At 42.4% G+C, this 20,770-nt stretch overlaps 1 protein-coding gene across 1 annotated transcript in view; it reads left to right on the top strand.

Moving 5' to 3' along the window:
- The first annotated feature begins 10,910 nt into the window (after window positions 1-10,910).
- LOC120018114 (solute carrier family 12 member 9-like) overlaps window positions 10,911-20,770 on the top strand; it is a 60,558-nt gene continuing 50,698 nt past the window's right edge. Inside the window, exon 1 of the mRNA XM_038961109.1 lies at window positions 10,911-11,530. Within this exon, the coding sequence (XP_038817037.1) occupies window positions 11,305-11,530 (226 nt within the window). The 5' untranslated portion in view covers window positions 10,911-11,304. The remainder of the gene's footprint in view (window positions 11,531-20,770) is intronic.

The following is a 20,770-nucleotide window of genomic DNA, read 5'->3' as shown; positions in this document are numbered from 1 at the left end:
TGAGACCTCCACGGTTGCCTCGGTCGAGGCATGGGAGCCTGTCGAGCCCGCTGGGGCATGGCAGCCTGTCGAGCCCGCTGAGGCATGGCAGCCTGTCGAGCCCGCTGAGGCATGGCAGCCTGTCGAACCCGCTGATGCATGGCAGCCTGTTGAGCTCGCTGATGCATGGCAGCCTGTTGAGCACGCTGAGGCATGGCAGCCTGTCGAGCCCGCTGAGACGGGGGAACCCGACAAACCAGCAGAGGCCTCTCAGGTAGCTCCGGTTTGGACACTCGTACCCGACATCACCTCCAACATCAAAAAATGTATATCCCCCCTGATGCTTCCCTTTGGTGGGGCGTTACTCTGTAACGATGAGCGCTGAGAGTCAGGAAACAAGTTCAGGGAGTGAGTGTTTTAATAAATGAACGCAACATAAAACACGAACAAAGCACAGATTTAACACTGGAACAGAAACAATAACGCCTGGGGAAGGAACCAAAGAAGGTGACATATATAGGGAAGGTAATCAGGGAAGTGATGGAGTCCAGGTGAGTATGATGACGTGCAGGTGTGCGTAACGATGGTGACAGGTGTGCGCCATAATGAGCAGCCTGGTAACCTAGAGGCCGGAGAGGGAGCACACGTGATAATATCCTACATCAGTTAGGCTACAGGAGAATTCTCATTGCTAATAGCACACCTGCCTGATAATATGGGCCATGTAGGCTATAACGTTTGGTGAAAGAGACAGTCCTAAAAATAAAACTTTTTGCCAAAATGAGCTAATTTATGGAGGATTATTAGCCGTGGCGTGCGCGACCTTTAAATGGGTATTAAATTGCATTCCAAGTTGCATTGAAGATCCCCGAGAACACACTGGCCTCCATCATTCCTTAATGGAAGAAGTTTTGAACCATCAAGACTCTTCCTAGAGCTGTCCGCCCGGCCAAACTGAGCAATTGTGGAAGAAGGGTCTTGGTCAGGGAGATGACCAAGAACCTGATTGTCACTCTGACAAAGCTCCAGAGTTCCTCTGTGGAGATGGGAGAACCTTCCAGAAGGACAACCATCTCTGGAGCACTCCACCAATCAGGCCTTTATGGTAGAGGGGCCAGATGGAAGGCACTCCTCAGTAACAGGTACATGACAGCCCGCTTGGAATTTGCCAAAAGACACGTAAAGGACTCAGACCATGAGAAACAAGATTCTCTGGTCTGATGAAACCAAGATTGAACACTTTGGCGTGGTTTCGTCCTCCTCCACATGTTTGCCCAGTTCAGTCATATCAGTTAAGATTTTTTTGACATCATCAGATATGTTCTTCATCTGCCTAGATAGTTTCTCATTGCCAGTGCGAAATTCTGTTAGTAGTGTCTCTAAACTCACTCTAGTCGAGTCAGCAGCTACTTGGTCCATGGTTGCGTTGTTTCATTGTGTTTGTTTGTCTCTATTTCTCGATCTAGTATTTGCCATAACATGCAGCTGCCAACATAACGTTTCAGATATTTGTTGACATTAGAGTCAAGTTATTTTCTATTTAAGAGGCATATTTTAGTAAAGAAATGGAATGCCAAACGTATCACCATCACCTGACTACCTCACTGTCCCCATATTGCGTCTTCCCTCACTCATGGACTCTTGCTTGTAGAGGGACAGTCTATTAAAGTCTATTAAGTTGGGACCCCAGAGGAGAGAAGTTGGCTCACTTGTTCTCGATGTGACTGGTGACAGGAGCCCTTCATCGACCTTCAAAGGGCTTTTGCAAAGTCTTTTGACTCGGTATCGCACAAGTATCTTCTGGGTGTTTTAGGTTAGGAGCCTCGGCCGGCACATCACGGTGCTGATCGGAAGAACCTATGATAAAAACACAACAAGGGTCATTGTCAATGGAGTGAAATCCTCGATGATTGACATGTCCGTCGGTGTTAAGCAAGGTGATCCGACCCTTTGGTCCAGACACTCGAATGCTATGTCCCTGGGGAAGGGTTGGGAGGCCGCCAGACTACCACTTTAACGTCTGCAGATGACTTGGTACTTTTGAGCGGCTCGGTGAAAGGTATGGGAAAAAAACATTCCAATTCTGGAAAAAATTTGCCAACTGATGGGTTTGAGAATTCAACCCCAAAAAATGCCACAGTGTCTTCATTGAAAAATACGGTAATAGCACAGACAAGTGCTCGTTCAAGGTTAATGGTTGTTCAGCCTGGAAACTGAATGGAGAGGACTTGCACTTGATCGTGCCTGAAGAATCCTAAAAATATCTTGGAATGCAAGTGAACCCGTGGGCAGGCATTGTTAAGCTGGAACTGATCGGGCTACTTTGTGATTGGATATGGAAGACAAAGATGTTGAACTCCTTCGCTGTCCCGAGACTCATCTACAAGGCTGACCATGGCAACCTAAAGTGGGTCGACCTGACCAAAATAGATGTGTAGAGGAGCGTTGAATTAACACATCCACGCCAGACGTCAAATACAATGAGAATACACAAGGAGCTCTCTTCATTGGCCTGAGAACAAAGGAAGAGTGGGCCACTCATAGCAAGCTCCCAGCAGGAGTCATCCATCCCTCTTCTGCTCATCTCACACTTCTAGTTGATCATATTACTCCAGTGCTAGCCTCTCTACACTGGCTTCCTGTTAAGGCTAGGGCTGATTTCAATGTTTTACTGCTAACCTACAAAGCCTTACATGGACTTGCTCCTGCCTATCTCTCCGATTTGGTCCTGCCGTACATACCTACACGTATGCTATGGTCACAAGACGCAGGCCTCAAGGTAGTCCCTAGAATTTCTAAGCAAACAGCTGGAGGCAGGGCTTTCTCCTATAGAGCTCAGTTATTATGGAATTGTCTGCTTATCCATGTGAGAAATGCAGTCTCGGTCTCGACCTTATGTTTTTACTGAAGACTCCTCAGTAGGTTCTATGATTGAGTGTAGTCTGGCCCAGGTGTGCGAAGGTGAACAGCAAGTCACTGGAATCACGAACTGCCCTTGCTGTCTCTGCTTAGCCGGCTCCCCTCTCTCCACTGGGATTCTCTGCCGCTGACCCTACTACGGGGCTGAGTAACTGGCTTATTATTGCTCTTCCATGCCGTCCCTAGGAGGGGTGGCATGGCACATCGTGCCAGTCTTTTTTGAGCTATACTTGAGTGGGTTGAGTCACTGATGTGATCTTCCTGTCTGGTCTTGTGCCCCCTTGGGCTCCCCTTGACCTTCGTGGGCTGTACTCAGCCATGTCTCAGGACAGTAAGCTGGTGGTCTTTTGATATCCCTCTAGTGATGTGGGGGCTGGGCTTTGGCAAAGTGGGTAGGGTTATATCCTGCCTGGTTGGCCCTGGGGCATCGTCGGACGGTGCCCCCCCCCCCCCCTCTCAGCCTCCAGTATCTATACTGCAATAGTCTATGTATCGAGGGGCTAGGGTCAGTCTGTTATATCTGGTGAAATTCTCCTGTCTTATCTGGTGTCCTGTGTGAATTTAAATATGCTCCCTCTAATTCTCTCTCTCTTTTCCTCCCCTTCCGGAGGACCTGAGTCCTAGGGCCATGCCTCAGGACTACCTGGCCTGATAACTCCTGACTGTTCCCAGTCTACCTGGTCGTGCTGTTGCTCCAGTTTCAACTGTTCTGCCTGCGGCTATGGAACCCTGACCTGTTCACTGAACGTGCTACCTTGTCCCGGACACACACACACACACACACACACTCTGCTTGCTGTTTGGGGTTTTAGGCTGGGTTTCTGTATAGCACTTTGTGACATCGACTGATGTAAAAAGGATTTTATAAATTCATTTAATTGCTTGATATCGCTCCCTACTGCATAGAACGAAAACCATAACCGCAGTTGGGAGTCCACTTAGGCGGTCGTCAGAGCATGGTGGAATAGGGGACTCAGATGACAGTGCAGGCCGAAGAGAGTAAACAGGGGTTGCTCACAACATACATCCAGCCATACTCAAGCACATATGCATGTTTGGTAAGGAGCGCAGAGACGATATGGTAACAAGAATTACACACACACTTACAGTCTTACACCTTCATACATCCGATTCCCAGCCGAATAATCCCTCTTATGTTGCCCTCGGGTGTTCCAGAATGCCGAACAGAAACAAGCAGTGAAAATAATAATGATTCCTGCCCCAACCTAGCTGAAGGACTCTGGGTAGTAGCGTCAGTCCTTGGAACTCTCTTCTCCAGGTAAGTAATGCATAGCACATTACCTAGATAAGGTGACTCACAACCAGTCTGTAAGCCGGAAAATGATTAAAACTACACAGACATGGCTAAATTGATGGACAATTTGATGATATTCAAAGGAGTCAAGCCCCGTTTCGCCGGGGCTCCTCATGTCAAAGTAAGGAAATGAAATGAAGCGGTGTAAACGGTGGGTAACTATGACCTTCTTTAGGTAGCCACACACTGCTCTAAAATGGCCAGTGGAGCGAAAGCTAGTCTCTTTCACTCCCTCATTGCTGGCCAGAAATGAGCTAGAACTGGACTAATAACTCACCAACTAGCAAAGAATATGAACAAATGTGCACATGCTTTGATTTCAAAAACAGCACATCTACTGAGAACCGCTCGTGCCTGACAATGCAATAGAATCCTCCTCTGATTCACTCTGCATTAAACAGAATCACAGACTGTGTTGACTCTTGCAGTTAGATTTGTTTTGGTATAATGCATTGAAAGGGGCTAATATTATGTTGATTCAATCACAATAGTGTAAACTATCAGGGCAAACTCTAGTAAAGTTGAGTGAAATTCTATCTTGTGCGTCTCTGCGCGTACTGGTATTTCTTCTGTGTGGCAGTCCTGTGGGGAGCTGCATGCTTGCAGGGTGCTTTAAAGACATATTTTTTTATGTAAAGTCAATACAAATTCGAAAAAAAATCATCAAAGTAAAAAAATACAAAACGTATTGCCATTGATTTGAGGGATGAGGTCGCTGAACCAATATCAGTTGGATGTATTCATGAAAGTCAAAGTAATCTCCACCATTCACCCCTTTAGGACTTCTGCTCCTGCTGCTGTGATTGGTTTCTTCTGAGGTACCCAATGACCAGACCAATCAACTTTGTGTGCGATGTACGCATCAAGAGAAACATGAACAACCTGGAGGTTGCCATAGGGAGAGACTTGTCAATCACACAGAAATCGACACATTGTTTCTATCTTATCTGTTTAATGTACAGTTGAAGTTGGAAGTTTACATACATTATACTGCTATGGCTGACCTTACTACTACATTAGTAGTAGTACGGATCCCCTTAGGGTTAAGTGATTATTCACCTAGTCAACTCAGTGATTCGAACCAGTGACCTTTCGGTTACTTTTCTGTTACTGGCCCAACAGTCTTAAACTCTAGGCATCCTTCCACCCACACAGTCTGGCTTCACACAGACGCTGGAGTATACAAAATACCTCCCTTTTGTGTGGACAATTTATTGATTCATAGGCTGCTCAGGTCAGAGAACAAAGAAGCTGATGAATGGAAGCTGAACACATTCAGTAGGCTAAATCAGATAAAATGTTATTGGTCACATACACATGGTTAGCAGATATTAATGTGAGTGTAGCGAAATGCTTGTGCTTCTAGTTCCGACAATGCAGTAATTTCTAACAAGTAATCTAACACATTCACAACAACTACCTTATACACACAAATGTAAAGGGATGAATAAGAATATGTACATACAAATATATATGGATGAGCGATGGCCGTGAGGCATAGGCAAGATGCAGTAGATGGTAAAGAATACAATACAGTTGAAAGTTTACATTAACCTTAGCCAAACACATTTAAACTAAGTATTCACAATTCCTGACATTTAATCCAAGTAAAAAATCTCTGTTTTATGTCAGTTAGGATCACCACTTCATTTTAAGAATGTGAAATGTCCGAATAATAGTAGAGAGACTGATTTATTTCGGCTTTTATTTCTTTCATCACATTCCCATTGGGTCAAAAGTTTACATACACTCAATTAGTATTTGGTAGCATCGCCTTTAAATTGTTAAACTTGGGTCAAACATTTCTGGTAGCATTCCACAAGCTTCCCACAATAAATTGGGTGAATTTTGTCCCATTCCTCCTGACAGAGCTGGTGTAACTGAGTCAGGTTTGTAGGCCTCCTTGCTTGCACACGCTTTTTCAGTTCTGCCCACAAATTTTCTGTAGGATTGAGGTCAGGGCTTTGTGATGGCCACTCCAATACCTTGACTTTGTTGTCCTTAAGCCATTTTGCCACAACTTTGGAAGTATGCTTGGGGTAATTGTCCATTTGGAAGACACATTTTTTGACCCATTTGCGACCAAGTCTTGAGATGTTGCTTCAATATATCTACATACTTTTCCGTCCTCATGAAGCCATCTATTTTGTGAAGTGCACCAGTCCCTCCTGCAGCAAAGCACCCCCACAACATGATGCTGCCACACCCGTGCTTCACGGTTGGGATGGTGTTCTTCGGCTTGCAAGCCTCCCCCTTTTTCCTTCAAACATAACGATGATCATTATGGCCAAACAGTTATATTTTTGTTTCATCAGACCAGAGGACATTTCTCCAAAAAGTATGATCTTTCTCCCCATGTGCAGTTGCAAACCATAGTCTGGCTTTATTATAGCGGTTTTGGAGCAGTGGCTTTTTCCTTGCTGAGCGGCCTTTCAGGTTATGTTGATATAGGACTCGTTTTACTGTGGATATAGATACTTTTGTATGTGTTTTCTCCAGCATCTTCACAATGTCCTTTGCTGTTGTTCTGGGATTGATTTGCACTTTTCTCACCAAAGTACGTTCATCTCTAGAAGACAGAATGCGTCTCCTTCCTGAGCGGTATGACGGCTGCGTGGTCCCATGGTGTTTATACTTGTGTGATATTGTTTGTACAGATGAACGTTGTACCTTCAGGTGTTTGTAAATTGCTCCCAAGGATGAACCAGACTTGTGGAGGTCTACAATTTTCTTTCTGAGGTCTTGATTGATTTCTTTTGATTTTCCCATGATGTCAAGCAAGGAGGCACTGAGTTTGAAGGTAAGCCTTGAAATACATCCACAGGTACACCTCCAATTGACTCAAATGATGTCAATTAGCCTATCAGAATCTTCTAAAGCATGACATCTTTTTCTAGAATTTTCCAAGCTGTTTAAAGGCACAGTCAACTTAGTGTATGTAAACTTCTGACCCACTGGAATTGTGATACAGTGAATTATAAGTGAAATAATCTGTCTGTAAACAATTGTTGGAAAAATGACTTGTGTCATGCACAAAGTAGATGTCCTAACCGACTTGCCAAAACTATAGTTTGTTTACAAAAAATGTGTGGAGTGGTTGAAATACGAGTTTTAATGACTCCAACCTAAGTATATATAAACTTCCGACTTCAACTGTATCTTTACTGTTTATTTGATCCATCCAGGTTAGCTGTAGTGGTTCAGACCATTCTAATAGCATCCTGGCATCAGAAATATGTCAACTTAAATCTATATTTTAATATAACACAAAGTCATAAAGTTACAAATCGATTGTGCGTGTGTGTGTGTGTGTGCGTGCATGTGCCTCCCTAGCTGCAGGAGAAGCATGCTGACGTGAGAGGGGTTTGGGGGTGTTGTTGGAGAGTGAGGACACAGACCAAACTCACCTGGAGAGACTGGAGCATGGATTAACAAACTACCTGCACATAGTCACCAACCTGGACATCACAGTAAGACGCACACACACGTACGCACATAGCGACAGAGACACACACACACTCACACTTCATTCATGCCATCTCTCTCTCTCTCTCTCTCTCTCTCTCTCTCTCTCTCTCTCTCTCTCTCTCTCTCTCTCTCTCTCTCTCTCTCTCTCTCTCTCTCTCTCTCTCTCTCTCTCTCTCTCTCTCTCTCTCTCTCTCTCTCTCTCTCTCTCTCTCTCTCTCTCTCTCTCTCTCTCTCTCTCTCTCTCTCTCTCTCTCTCTCTCTCTCTCTCTCTCTCTCTCTCTCTCTCTCTCTCTCTCTCTCTCTCTCTCTCTCTCTCTCTCTCTCTCTCTCTCTCTCTCTCTCTCTCTCTCTCTCTCTCTCTCTCTCTCTCTCTCTCTCTCTCTCTCTCTCTCTCTCTCTCTCTCTCTCTCTCTCTCTCTCTCTCTCTCTCTCTCTCTCTCTCTCTCTCTCTCTCTCTCTCTCTCTCTCTCTCTCTCTCTCTCTCTCTCTCTCTCTCTCTCTCTCTCTCTCTCTCTCTCTCTGCTGAACTGGATGAGGAATCTAGGGTTACCAGAAGACTGCACTAGCACACCCTGGTTGAGATCTCTTTACTACACGGCAGTGTTTTGCTGCCACCAGGATTTATTGATGGAGTTGGAAAATGTTGAGCCCAAAGACTGAATAAAAAGGTCAAGCGAGGGAGAAAGAGTGTGTGTGTTGTATTCTATATGATTGATATTCAAGTGTCGAAAAAACATGTTTGGCTGTGTCATATTTGATATTGAAATATGATTTGCTTATTATTGCAGTATTTTCAATATGCATGATATAGCCTTTTACATGGAATGTTATAACAAATTGAAATCATTAAATGCATACCATTTAAACGGTGTAGGCTATGTACATAATTCAATATATAGACGTTATGTAGCCTACCCATGGTTTCTATTTATAGACTACATCCATATAAGATTAAATCTAATGAAAGAGTGTGGACTTTTGGTATTAGTGCTGGACTCAGTGATTTATTTAGCAGTTTTTAGGTTGCGATTCCACTGTAGATGGAAGGATTAGCCAACAGCAACATAATTACTGTAGGCTAATTTATTCCAACGATACAATGTCACTTGTTGAGTGTAAACAGGTGTCAATTTTCGTTTCGATGCAAAGTTTCCAGTAATAAGGAAGTAAGACACGGAGATTGTTACACTGTAATATTTTAAACCAAAATGCTTTGACAAGTTGGAGAGAGTTGATTGGACAGACGGGCTGGCTCATATGAGCAGATGACAAACTAGAAAATACTGGCGTCACATGATAAATCTCGTCAACGGGTTGAGCTCCGTGAAATCCGCGCCAATATGCGACATCAACGTGTCCCAAATAGCTTCAAAATAAAAGTCCTCCATTTACTTGAACACAATGGCTTGTTCGACATTGCCGACTGACTGATCTACAAATCACCTTACATCATAAATAACTACTTTGTAGATAAGTCAGTCAGCATTTACCCACGATGCATGGTGATTTGACTCTCTCGAACAAGGCCAGCATCACACAAACTAGCACCATAAGGCCAAATTTCTAATAAAAAGTCCCCCTGAAAAAAGGTTACTTGACTGTTAAAGAATGTTTTTCTGATATAACAATTCGAAAAAACATATAGTTTAAAGTTACTTAAACATGCATTTATTGAAAACACAAACAACATAGAGCCTGGTGACTAGGTTTCTTCCTAGGTTCCTGCTCCTATGGTTGTTTTCCTAGCCGCTGTGCTTCTGCTCTTCATTGCTTGCTCTTTGGGGGTTTAGGCTCGGTATCTGTAAAGCACTTTGTGACAACTGCTGACGTAAAAAGGGCTTTATGAAATACATTTGATAGATTGATCAAAAGATGTTTGATTCTATACCATTTATTTTAAACTATAGACGTCGTCAGCATAAAAGGCGGCATTTCAGAATCATCAGACCCTCTACTAATAAGATCCAGTTTCACACCATGAAGATTTACCGCAAGTGTCTATTTTTCAGCAGAAAGCTACTGTGACCGCTGACCCCCAAAAAATACCCCAATGACACAAGGCCTTATTTACAACTCTCTAAAAAACACCCCAATGACACAAGGCCTTATTTACAGCTCTCTAAAAAATACCCCAATGACACAAGGCCTTATTTACAGCTCTCTAAAAAATACCCCAATGACACAAGGCCTTATTTACAGCTCTCTAAAAAATACCCCAATGACACAAGGCCTTATTTACAGCTCTCTAAAAAATACCCCAATGACACAAGGCCTTATTTACAGCTCTCTAAAAAATACCCCAATGACACAAGGCCTTATTTACAGCTCTCTAAAAAATACCCCAATGACACAAGGCCTTATTTACAGCTCTCTAAAAAATACCCCAATGACACACATTTTCATGATCCCACATCCACAGGATCCCATTAGTAGAGGGTCTGAGTATTCCAAAACACCAACTTTTATAATTTTAAAAGTACAATACCAAGCAGATGTACAGGGCTGACAATTTCTGTAGTTTAAATGGTACAGTAGAAATGTGATGTGTAGAGCTATAATGAAAAAATTATTTAGAGGGTGCAACAGTTCAACACTTCAGGAGTAAATGTCAGTTGGCTTTTCATAGCTATGTATTGAGAGGTCAAGACAGCAGGTCCGGGAAAGAGAGAGAGAGAGCGAGACAGAAGGGACCGAAACAGCAGGTCCGGGACAAGGTAGCACACCCGATGAATCAGGTCAGGGGTCCCCAGATGCAGGCAGAACAGTACAACTGGAACAGCAGCACAACTGGATGGACTGGGGAAGGGGAAAGCCAGGAGTCGTCAGGCCAGGTAGTCCTGAGGCATGGTCCTAGAGAGCATGCCTAAGATCACAGTACACCAGATAACAACCTGGCACATAGGCTATTGCAGCATATATACTTGGGACTTTCAAAGTTTGTTATTTTATTTCAATAACATATTGTTTGTATTTCGGATAAATGTGTGTTTAAGTAATTTTAAACTCACCCTTAGTGCCATTGGCATTGGATGCATCCGGTTTTCTGGCATTGGAAACAACCTGGTGCATCCGATTTTCAGGGATACAATACCTTCAACCTAGGTTCCCTTTCCCGTGAAAACCAAACGTGGGAACTCCGTTCAGGCGGAGGTTACTTGATAACTTTTATTTTGAAAATGTGCTGTATGACTACATGACCTAGATGTCGCTGGGTTCACAATGCTCACGGATTGTTGGAAAGTGGCTACAATGGTAATGCTACGGCCAACTTTTACGAAAACGTGTGGTTTTTAATGTAGGCCCACGACAAGATAATGCTTTCTCTGAGTTCGAGTGGAGTTAGGCCACACGAGGAGAACATGTATTTATAATGTCGAGGTAGGCATTCTATATCACTACATTGATTAGCATTCAGACTTCAACGATTGGCCCGTGACAATGTTGTCCAGCGTCTGGTTACATTATTGAGACAATCATGTTTTAGTAAAGTCACGCGAACTGATTTTTGCTTCTACGTTTTGGGAGTGAACTCTAGAAACTAGCTTAGTTGATAAAGCCGACACAATTAGTGCCAGCGTGTTCTGAAGTTCTGGCTAGTTCTAGTAGCCAACAGCAGCATCACCATGTCGGAGAGGACACCGCTCCTGCACTATCGTCTCTCCACAAGCGTCAATGAACCGTCGGGGGAGCATCAGACATGTCTGTCTGGGGAGACTGTGGAGCAGTCCCTGGCTTTTTCCAGACTGAAGTCGGCGCACCGCAGCCGTCCCAAAAAACTCTCCACATTCTTTGGCGTGGTGATACCCACCTTACTGTCTATGTTCAGCGTGGTGGTCTTCCTACGAATTGGTGAGTATAGCCTACGGTTATTTATTACAATGTCCGGTGAGTATAGCCTACCGTTATTTATGACAGTGTCCACAACATAGCTTTACTTTAGGCCCATGTTGGTAAATTTGAGCCAGTTGTTGCCTGGAAACCCTACTTTGAATTCCATTGAATTCTACATCGGGCATAAATTAGTTTGAATCAGGAAAGTTAACTCTCACGACCTCTACAAGCCAGAATGTGAAATAAAATGTTGACTTTAAAATATAATTTTAATCAACATTCTTGAATAAAAATACAGGCCTGATGGGAACAATTTTTTTCGGTAAACTTTCCAAATGTCGACAAAACAAAATACGCTAGACAAGGTGGATCTTCTTGTGGTAAAATTAATGAAATGATTAGATTAGATTACAGATGAAGAAAGTTATGATGAAATGCACGGGGTGGTGAAAGTGCAAGGTGACGAGTTTAATGCGCCTTTCCTATAAATATCGAGGGTCTTGTTCTGGTGACCTGATCATCGATGTTTGGCTGTCTTTTAACAAAATAATCTCGCTCTTTTGCCAATAATAATCTCATTATGTAGGCTATATGTGCGCTCTAGCCAAAAGCGGGCAGATACCTGCAGGCCATTGTGTAGAATCAGGGGTGCAACTTTGGTTTTAGAAGTGTGGGGGGGGGGCATCATTTGGTGGGGAATTTGGGGGTCCTCTCAATTTTGGGGGGCATCTGAGGCTATTTGCCTGCGTTTCTACACAATCTAATATGGCCCTCCTAGCCATCTCTATTTACAACAACAAAAAGTAAGCAAAAATGCCCACAGTCATCTAGGTAAGAGATCATTATTAAATATGCTGAAGTGATTGCAGTGGCGACCCGTCGTTCAGGGCAGGTACATTAGAAGTGCCTATCCAAGAAGGCTCAAGGTCATTGGCCACAGATAAAATGACGTCAAATCACATATCTACAGTAGCTTTGATTGGACTGATCTAAATCTGATCTAGACTTTCTAAATCTTAGCTAGCAGTCATCATGAATCAAGTTGACAAACTACTGGCAAATCCTTTTTAATCCTTCTCATATGAAGATAAATAATGAAGAGCAATTTATAGATAAAATGTATCGGGTGCTCATTGGCCATTGGACGTAAACATTACACAACAAGTTGGAAATCGCAACAATGAGTGGTTTGGAAGGAATCAGTGTCGCTAACTGCAAGCAATCATTAGCCTGCTATTCAGTGGAGTGGCTGTGTGGTCCCAAGTCTAAGATGAAGGTTCTCTTTTCCTAGTTTTAAAATGCTAAACATTAAACATTGGCCATGCTGTCAATGAAGCATGATTTGTGCCGCTCTCAAAACAACTTAACTTGGAACTGCAAAATCTGATTTTAGTGAGTTCAAGACAACTGTGAACTCGGGGAAAAACGAGCTACGACTGGGAAAATACATTTTGGACTTTCATCTAACTCGAAATTGTAAATTCAGAACGCTTCCTCTTTCTAGAGCAACGACCTGAAGATCACTGACGTCATCATGATTCAACCTTTTTATATCTTCGAGTTCCCAGTTTTCTCAAAAGCACCATAAATCCAGAGAATCCCAGACATTGATGACAAAGTTTGCCCAAGAAGGACCGCCGTGCCACCTTCCTGTTCAAGTGAGCACAGCACAACAAGATGAGTCCAAAAATGTCTGGTATGCTGCTGCATAAATGATGTAATATGCCAGGGATTTATGTATACTGTAGCTAAGAAAGTAATACTAAGTGTATGTTGTGTAGTAAGCTGTTAGTAGCCCATGTGCCTCACCCTAATAATTTGTCTATTTTTCACCTCTTAATTTCGCCTACTGTTCTGACTAGAGGTCGACCGATTAATCGGAATGGCCGATTAATCGGAATGGCCGATTTCAAGTTTTCATAACAATTGGAAATCGGTATTTTTGGGCGCCGATTTTCCGTTTTTTTTTATTTTATTTTTATTTATTTTTTATTATTATTATTATTAATATATATATATATATATTTTTTTTTACACCTTTATTTAACTAGGCAAGTCAGTTAAGAACACATTCTTATTTTCAATGACGGCCTAGGAACGTTCTGCCTCGTTCAGGGGCAGAACGACAGATTTTTAACCTTGTCAGCTCGGGGGATCCAATCTTGCAACCTTACAGTTAACTAGTCCAATGCTCTAACACTGATTACATTGCACTCCACGAGGAGCCTGCCTGTGCCGCGAATGCAGTAAGCTAAGGTAAATTGCTAGCTAGCATTAAACTTATCTTATAAAAAACAATCAATCAATGACTGTCATTGCTCCAATGTGTACTTAACCATAAACATCAATGCCTTTCTTAAAATCAATACACAAGTATATATTTTTAAACAAGCATATTTAGCTAAAAGAAATCCAGGTTAGCAGGCAATATTAACCAGGTGAAATTGTGTCATTTCTCTTGCGTTCATTGCACGCAGAGTCAGGGTATATGCAACAGTTTGGGCCGACTGTCTCTTTGCGAACTAATTTGCCAGAATTTTACGTAATTATGACATAACATTGAAGGTTGTGCAATGTAACAGGAATATTTAGACTCATGGATGCCACCCGTTAGATAAAATACAGAACGGAATAAACGTTTTGTTTTCGAGGTGATAGTTTCCGGATTAGTCAAAGGTATATGGTTTAGAGAGAAATAGTCGACGCATTATAATTCCTGTAATAACTTGCGGCTGAACTTGAAAGGGGTTCCTTCGTTATTTTACCGTTCATGTCTTCCATAGAAAATGTCTTGATCTACTTCAAATAAGGTCTGTGTTTCGTGCAGGCTTAAACCGCCTCGACGTTTTGATACCCGTGTAAATCTCACTAGAATAAGGTAACGTTTGTCAACATATTTTCATAAATCCACTCTACAAAAAAAATTATCTTCGCTTATATTTAGCCAATATTGATCAGAGTTACCTTGTCCTATGGATATCTACACAGTTATAAAATTGGCAAGGTGGTGTAAGCCTACACGAAACACAGACCTTATTTTAAGTGAATCTAAAAATATCCTATGGAATAAATGAAGGAACCGCTTTTCAGATTTTGCTAGGTGTCATGGGAATTATGACTCGCACTTTGGTCGTCAATTCTTACCATGCCCATTATTAAAATAGGATTTCCTGCATATAGAAATGACAGTTTTTGTTTTCAACATTCATCACAGGTAACTTAAACTCTATTTTTATTCAAACAGTTGAGAGTATTTGTCTCCTAAGCAGACTCTTCAGTATCATTGTCACTTCAGAGCTGTGTGTGTATTTATGTATTATATTAAGTTAAAATAAAAGTGTTCATTGTTCATTCAGTATTGTTGCAATTGTCATTATTACAAAAATGTGTGTGTGTATGATATATATATAAAACATTTTTTTAATTTTTTATAAATCGGCCGATTAATCGGTATCGGCTTTTTTTGTCCTCCAATAATCGGTATCGGCGTTGAAAAATCATAATCGGTCGACCTCTAGTTCTGACTTGGTGGTGAACATGTAGCCTATGATCTGTTTTTGATAAATGTAATCATTGAATGTTGTAAGAGCTTTCATTGTCTGCTTATATGCCCCCTTTATTTATCCTACGGTTCTGACTTGGTGTACAGGGAGAACACTGTAAGAATGGCCCATGTTCTGAATTCTGTCACTGTTCATTTCAAAAGTGCTGAACAAATAGTTATATTGACTACGTCCGTCCTAGCTTGCTCGTTAATGTCTTAAATCAAAATTACGAAAAGCCTCTTATCCGCTTGTCGTCCCCTTATGCCATAGTTTGTACATCTCAATTGTCAGTAGAAAGCACATTTGTTTAAGCAAGTCAGCCATATCAACTATATATTTTTTAAAGGCAGTAAATGAGACTGTTTACCTGCCAGACAAGGCTCCGCTGATAGCCAGGTGTAGCAGTGGTAAGGTGTTAGGACTGCTGTTGGGACTCTGCTGTTGGGACAGCTTTATGTAGGCCCTAATAGTTTGTGGGCACTGTTTGTCACCGTTATATTGCAATTAATGTATTGTTTAGTGTTGTGTAGTGGCTTTGCCGGCATTCATCTCACGTTTAAAACATTTTTTACCCACCAAGATGTACATGCTTAAATTGCCACTGAGTGATTGATAAGACTGAACTAGATCAATGATAATTAAATAATCAATATTGTTGCACCTTTAACCAATAGCCTAACAAATGAACAACTCTTACAAAGTACAGACTTAATTTTTGATTCTTTATCAAGACATCATCTATATCAAATTTCAGCCAGACCGCCCAGCCAGCCTGAACCACCTGCACGCCCAACCCTTATCACTCTAGTCAATAACTAAAATCTCTCCCCAACACAACTTCCTTCCCATCTTTTTTTTATGTCTCAGGGGAAAGGTTTGGAAAACATACATTTAATAAAATCACACATACGCTACCGTTCAAAAGTTTGGGGTCACTTCGAAATGTCTTGTTTTTGAAAGAAAAGCACTTTTTTGTGCATTAAAATACGATCAAGTTGATCAGAAATGCAGTGTAGACATTGTTAATGTTGTAAATTACTTTTGTAGCTGTAAACAGCAGATACATTTTTTTAATAATAATTGGAATATCTACATACAGTGATCACCATAATTCATTGGACAGTGACCATTTTTTTGTTATTCTGGTTCTGTACTCTAGCACTGAGTTTGAAAGGATACAATGACAATGACGTGCAGACTGTCAGCTTTAATTTGAGGGTATTTTCATACATATCGGATGAACCGTTTAGAAATGACAGCACCTTTTTGTACATGGTCGCCCCATTTTAAGGTACTACAAGTTTTTGTTGAATTGGCTTCAGATGTGTGTCGTTAGGCAGGTGTATTCATTTGTGTCGTTAGTGAATGCAGGAGAGCTGTTGATGAAAAGTATTGATTCTAGACTTTGCTATTGCCTTTGGAGGTTGTTGTTGGGGTGTGACAACATGGGAAAGACAGCGGTGTCGATGCAAAGGAAGCTGGCCGTCATAAGACTCAGAAATGAAAATCAATCAATCAGGAACATTGCAAAAACCCTGGTCAGCCCAAGTCAACAGTTTGGTACATCATTAACAAGAAGAAAACAACCGGTGAACTCAATTATGTCAAAAGACCCAGTAGACTGAGGAAGACCACTGTGCTGGATGACCGGAGAATACTCTCTATGGTGAAGAAACCCCCCTGACAACAGTCCAACAGATCAAAAACGCTCTCCTGGATGCAGGTGTAGATGTGTCAAAGTATACCATACGTAGAAGACTACACCAGCAGGACTACAGAGGGTACACTACAAGATGCAAACCACTGATATGCCTGAAGAACAGAAAAGCAAGATTACTGTTTGCTAAAGAGCCCCAAGAGTTCTGGAGAAAAGTATTGTGGACAGATGAGACAAAGACTAACATGTACCAGAGTGATGGAAAGAGGAAAGTGTGGAGAAAAAAAAGACATGCCCATGATCCAAAGCATACCACCTCATCTGTGAAACATGGTGGAGGGGGTGTTATGGCTTGGGCCTGTATGGCTGCCAGTGGAACAGGCTCACTTGTCTTCATCGATAATGTGACTGCAGACAGAAGTAGAACAATGAATTCTGAAGTCTACAGAATTATGTTATCTGCTCAGATAAAACCAAATGCCTTCAAACTCATTGGACGGCACTTCATCATGCAACATGACAATGACCCTGAACATACTGCTAGAGCAACTAAGGGGTTTTTGATGGCCAAAAAGTGGAAAAACCTTGACTGGCCGAGTCAATCACCGGATCTGAATCCAATTGAACATGCATTTTACATGCTGAATAGGAGAGTTGAGATTGCCTGCAATGACAACAAGCTCAGTCTGATGATGCTGTGATCGATCCCGCTCCAGAGTACAGGCCTCGGTGTAATGCTCATTCCTTCGACGATAAACGCAAATCCGATCATCAAATCAAGTTTATTTTATATAGCCCTTCGTACATCAGCTAATATCTCGAAGTGCTGTACAGAAACCCAGCCTAAAACCCCAAACAGCAAGCAATGCAGGTGTAGAAGCACGGTGGCTAGGAAAAACTCCCTAGAAAGGCCAAAACCTAGGAAGAAACCTAGAGAGGAACCAGGCTATGAGGGGTGGCCAGTCCTCTTCTGGCTGTGCCGGGTGGAGATTATAACAGAACATGGCCAAGATGTTCAAAATGTTCATAAGTGACAAGCATGGTCAAATAATAAATCAGGAATAAATGTCAGTTGGCTTTTCATAGCCGATCATTCAGAGTTGAAAACAGCAGGTCTGGGACAGGTAGGGGTTCCATAACCGCAGGCAGAACAGTTGAAACTGGAACAGCAGCAAGGCCAGGTGGACTGGGGACAGCAAGAAGTCATCATGCCCGGTAGTCCTGACGTATGGTCCTAGGGCTCAGGTTCTCCGAGAGAGAGAAAGAAAGAAAGAAGGAGAGAATTAGAGAGAGCATACTTAAATTCACACAGGACACTGGATAAGGCAGGAGAAGTACTCCAGATATAACCAACTGACCCTAGCCCCTTCGACACATAAACTACTGCAGCATAAATACTGGAGGCTGAGACAGGAGGGGTCAGGAGACACTGTGGCCCCATCCGATGATACCCCCGGACAGGGCCAAACAGGAAGGATATAACCCCACCCACTTTGCCAAAGCACAGCCCCCGCACCACTAGAGGGATAACTTCAACCACCAACTTACAATCCTGAGACAAGGCCGAGTATAGCCCACAAAGATCTCCACCACAGCACAAACCAAGGGGGGGGCGCCAACCCCCCATCATCACCCCTGGTGAGACAAAACCACGACTCGTCAGTGAAGAGCACTTTTTGCGTGTCTTGTCTGGTCCAGCGACGGTGGGTTTGTGCCCATAGGCGACGTTGTTACCGGTGATGTAAGGCAGGTCCTCACCAGACAACAGGCCTACAAGCCCTCAGTACAGCCTCTCTCAGCTTATTGCGGACAGTCTGAGCACTGATGGAGGGATTGTGCGTTCCTGGTGTAACTCAGGCAGTTGTTGTTGCCATCCTGTACCTGTCCTGCAGGTGTGATGTTCGGATGTACCGATCCTGTATAGGTGTTGTTATACGTGGTCTGCCACTGCGAGGACGATCAGCTGTCCGTCCTGGCTCCCTGTAGCGCTGTCTTAGGCGTCTCACAGTACGGACATTGCAATTTATTGCCCTGGCCACATCTGCAGTCCTCATGGCTCCTTGCAGCATGCCTGAGGCTTTTGGATTTTTACAAATTATCTTTGAATGACAGGGTCCTGAAAAGGGGATTTTTCTTTTTTTGCTGAGTTTAGTACTGTAGAGCTATTTTTACTTGCACACAATATAGCTGGATCACCCCATCCTGCCCCTAGGGAACCACCACCCTGCAGCGCCCCAACACAACTTAGCTTTAGGATCTTAGTGAAACATTCATTATTGGTTTCAGATGTGTTAGGCCAATGCCAGAGTGACAACCAACAGAATGGCAGACCCCCAGGACCAGGACTGAGCATTCCAGCAGCTACAAATTGCCTAAATAGGTATCTCCCTTGAAGTGGGCATGTTTTCCATATAGACTCCTTTTGTCGTACCATATTCCATATAAGGCATCCAGACCTCATGAAAGTTGCACAGTATACCCTTAATCTTGTATTAAATCAAATCTAGTGATACATAACTTGATATTTCTGCCATCCATTGTTACATTGTGGGTGGATAACCAACCTTCCAATTAATGGCAATGCATTTCTTAGCTGCTATAAATGCTAAGTTACACAGTGTCTTGTGATAACAGTCTCCAGTATCAACATTTCCAAGCAAACAAAAACAGGGAGAATCTGTAGACATGCTGAGAGAAAATAACATACTCTTTGCCAGAATTCAGCCAGCCTTCATGAGACCACAACATATGCAAATTTGTCCCCTTTTGTGCTTTACACCTCCAGCAGAATAATAACATTTATGAGTGAATGATATTCAGTTTCGCTGGCACATAGTACGTTCTATGGATGGTCTTAAACTGCAGTCATTTATGTCTGAGATTATATGAACATGACGGAGCATTCAAACACATCTGTTTCCATTCACCATCATCAGTCTCCCAGGTCATCCTCACATTTTTGTTTTACATGTTTTGTCATCTGGAAAAGCCTCTATCAACCCTTGATACATTTTGGAAATCAATTTTAGAGGTTTGCCAGACTGCCTTACAATAGGTTCAATCTTTGAAGCGTCTGGCTTGTCCAGTGTTTACTGCACAAGAAATAATAAAGTGTTGCATCTGCAAAAAGGTTCCCCTCAGTGCAGTCACAGACTGGCCTGGTTGCCTGACACTGATGAGACCTCTGTCACCATCTGATCCTGCTCAGATGGGGCATGAGAAGAATTACCTTGGTGTACATTTATACATTGATTCTATTCTTAGATAATATAATGGTTCATTAATTGAAATGACCATTATTCCCAGATCCCAGACTGTAGATTTAATCTACTGTCCTGTAGCTACTGTAGGTCTACCCATCAATTCAAGATGGAACTTTGTATCAGTCACTGATATTGTTAATATACTGCAAAATTCACCTGAGCTCCGTAGACTGGTCTTCCCTGGGTGTCTGACCCTGCAGGGACACCTGTCACCATCTGATCCTGCTAAGACATGATGAGCATAGTGTTGTGTACTGACTGTGCACTGTGACAGTGAAGCCTGTAGAGCTGTTTATACCGTGCCAGTGTAACAAGTAGGAAATTAACTAGGGAAACTGACAGATCAATAACATTGCATTGCTATACTGACTAATAAAAACATTGCGCTGAAAAAAATTCTGAGTATCTACAGTTTCATTGTTTGATTCAGAATGTGTGGGGGGGGGGTCATGTCCCCCCTGTTGTCCCCAGTGATGCCCCTGGCTAGAACACGTGTCAATTCGGGAGGTGACATACTCACTATATAATGTAAAGAAAAAGAAAAAATTAGATCAGTGAAGTTGAAAATGCGATGGAAACCCATTTAACTTGTATGTTTTATTCGGTAATGATTAATTTACATCTGTCCCTCATTTTAAGGTCAACCCTGTTACATGAACTGAACTCTCATTTTTTTATGGGGAACCTATTCCTTTTTAAACAGTGTAAAAGCAGGTTCTACTCTCATTGGGAATTTTCTGGTGGAAAACCAAGCGGGTTGAGCAGAACACGTCAACCCTGTTAGACATAGATA

The sequence above is a fragment of the Salvelinus namaycush genome, chromosome 23 (genome assembly GCF_016432855.1).
Source record: "Salvelinus namaycush isolate Seneca chromosome 23, SaNama_1.0, whole genome shotgun sequence".
Taxonomy (NCBI): domain Eukaryota; kingdom Metazoa; phylum Chordata; class Actinopteri; order Salmoniformes; family Salmonidae; genus Salvelinus; species Salvelinus namaycush.
This window is presented reverse-complemented; position numbering and strand designations above follow the sequence as displayed.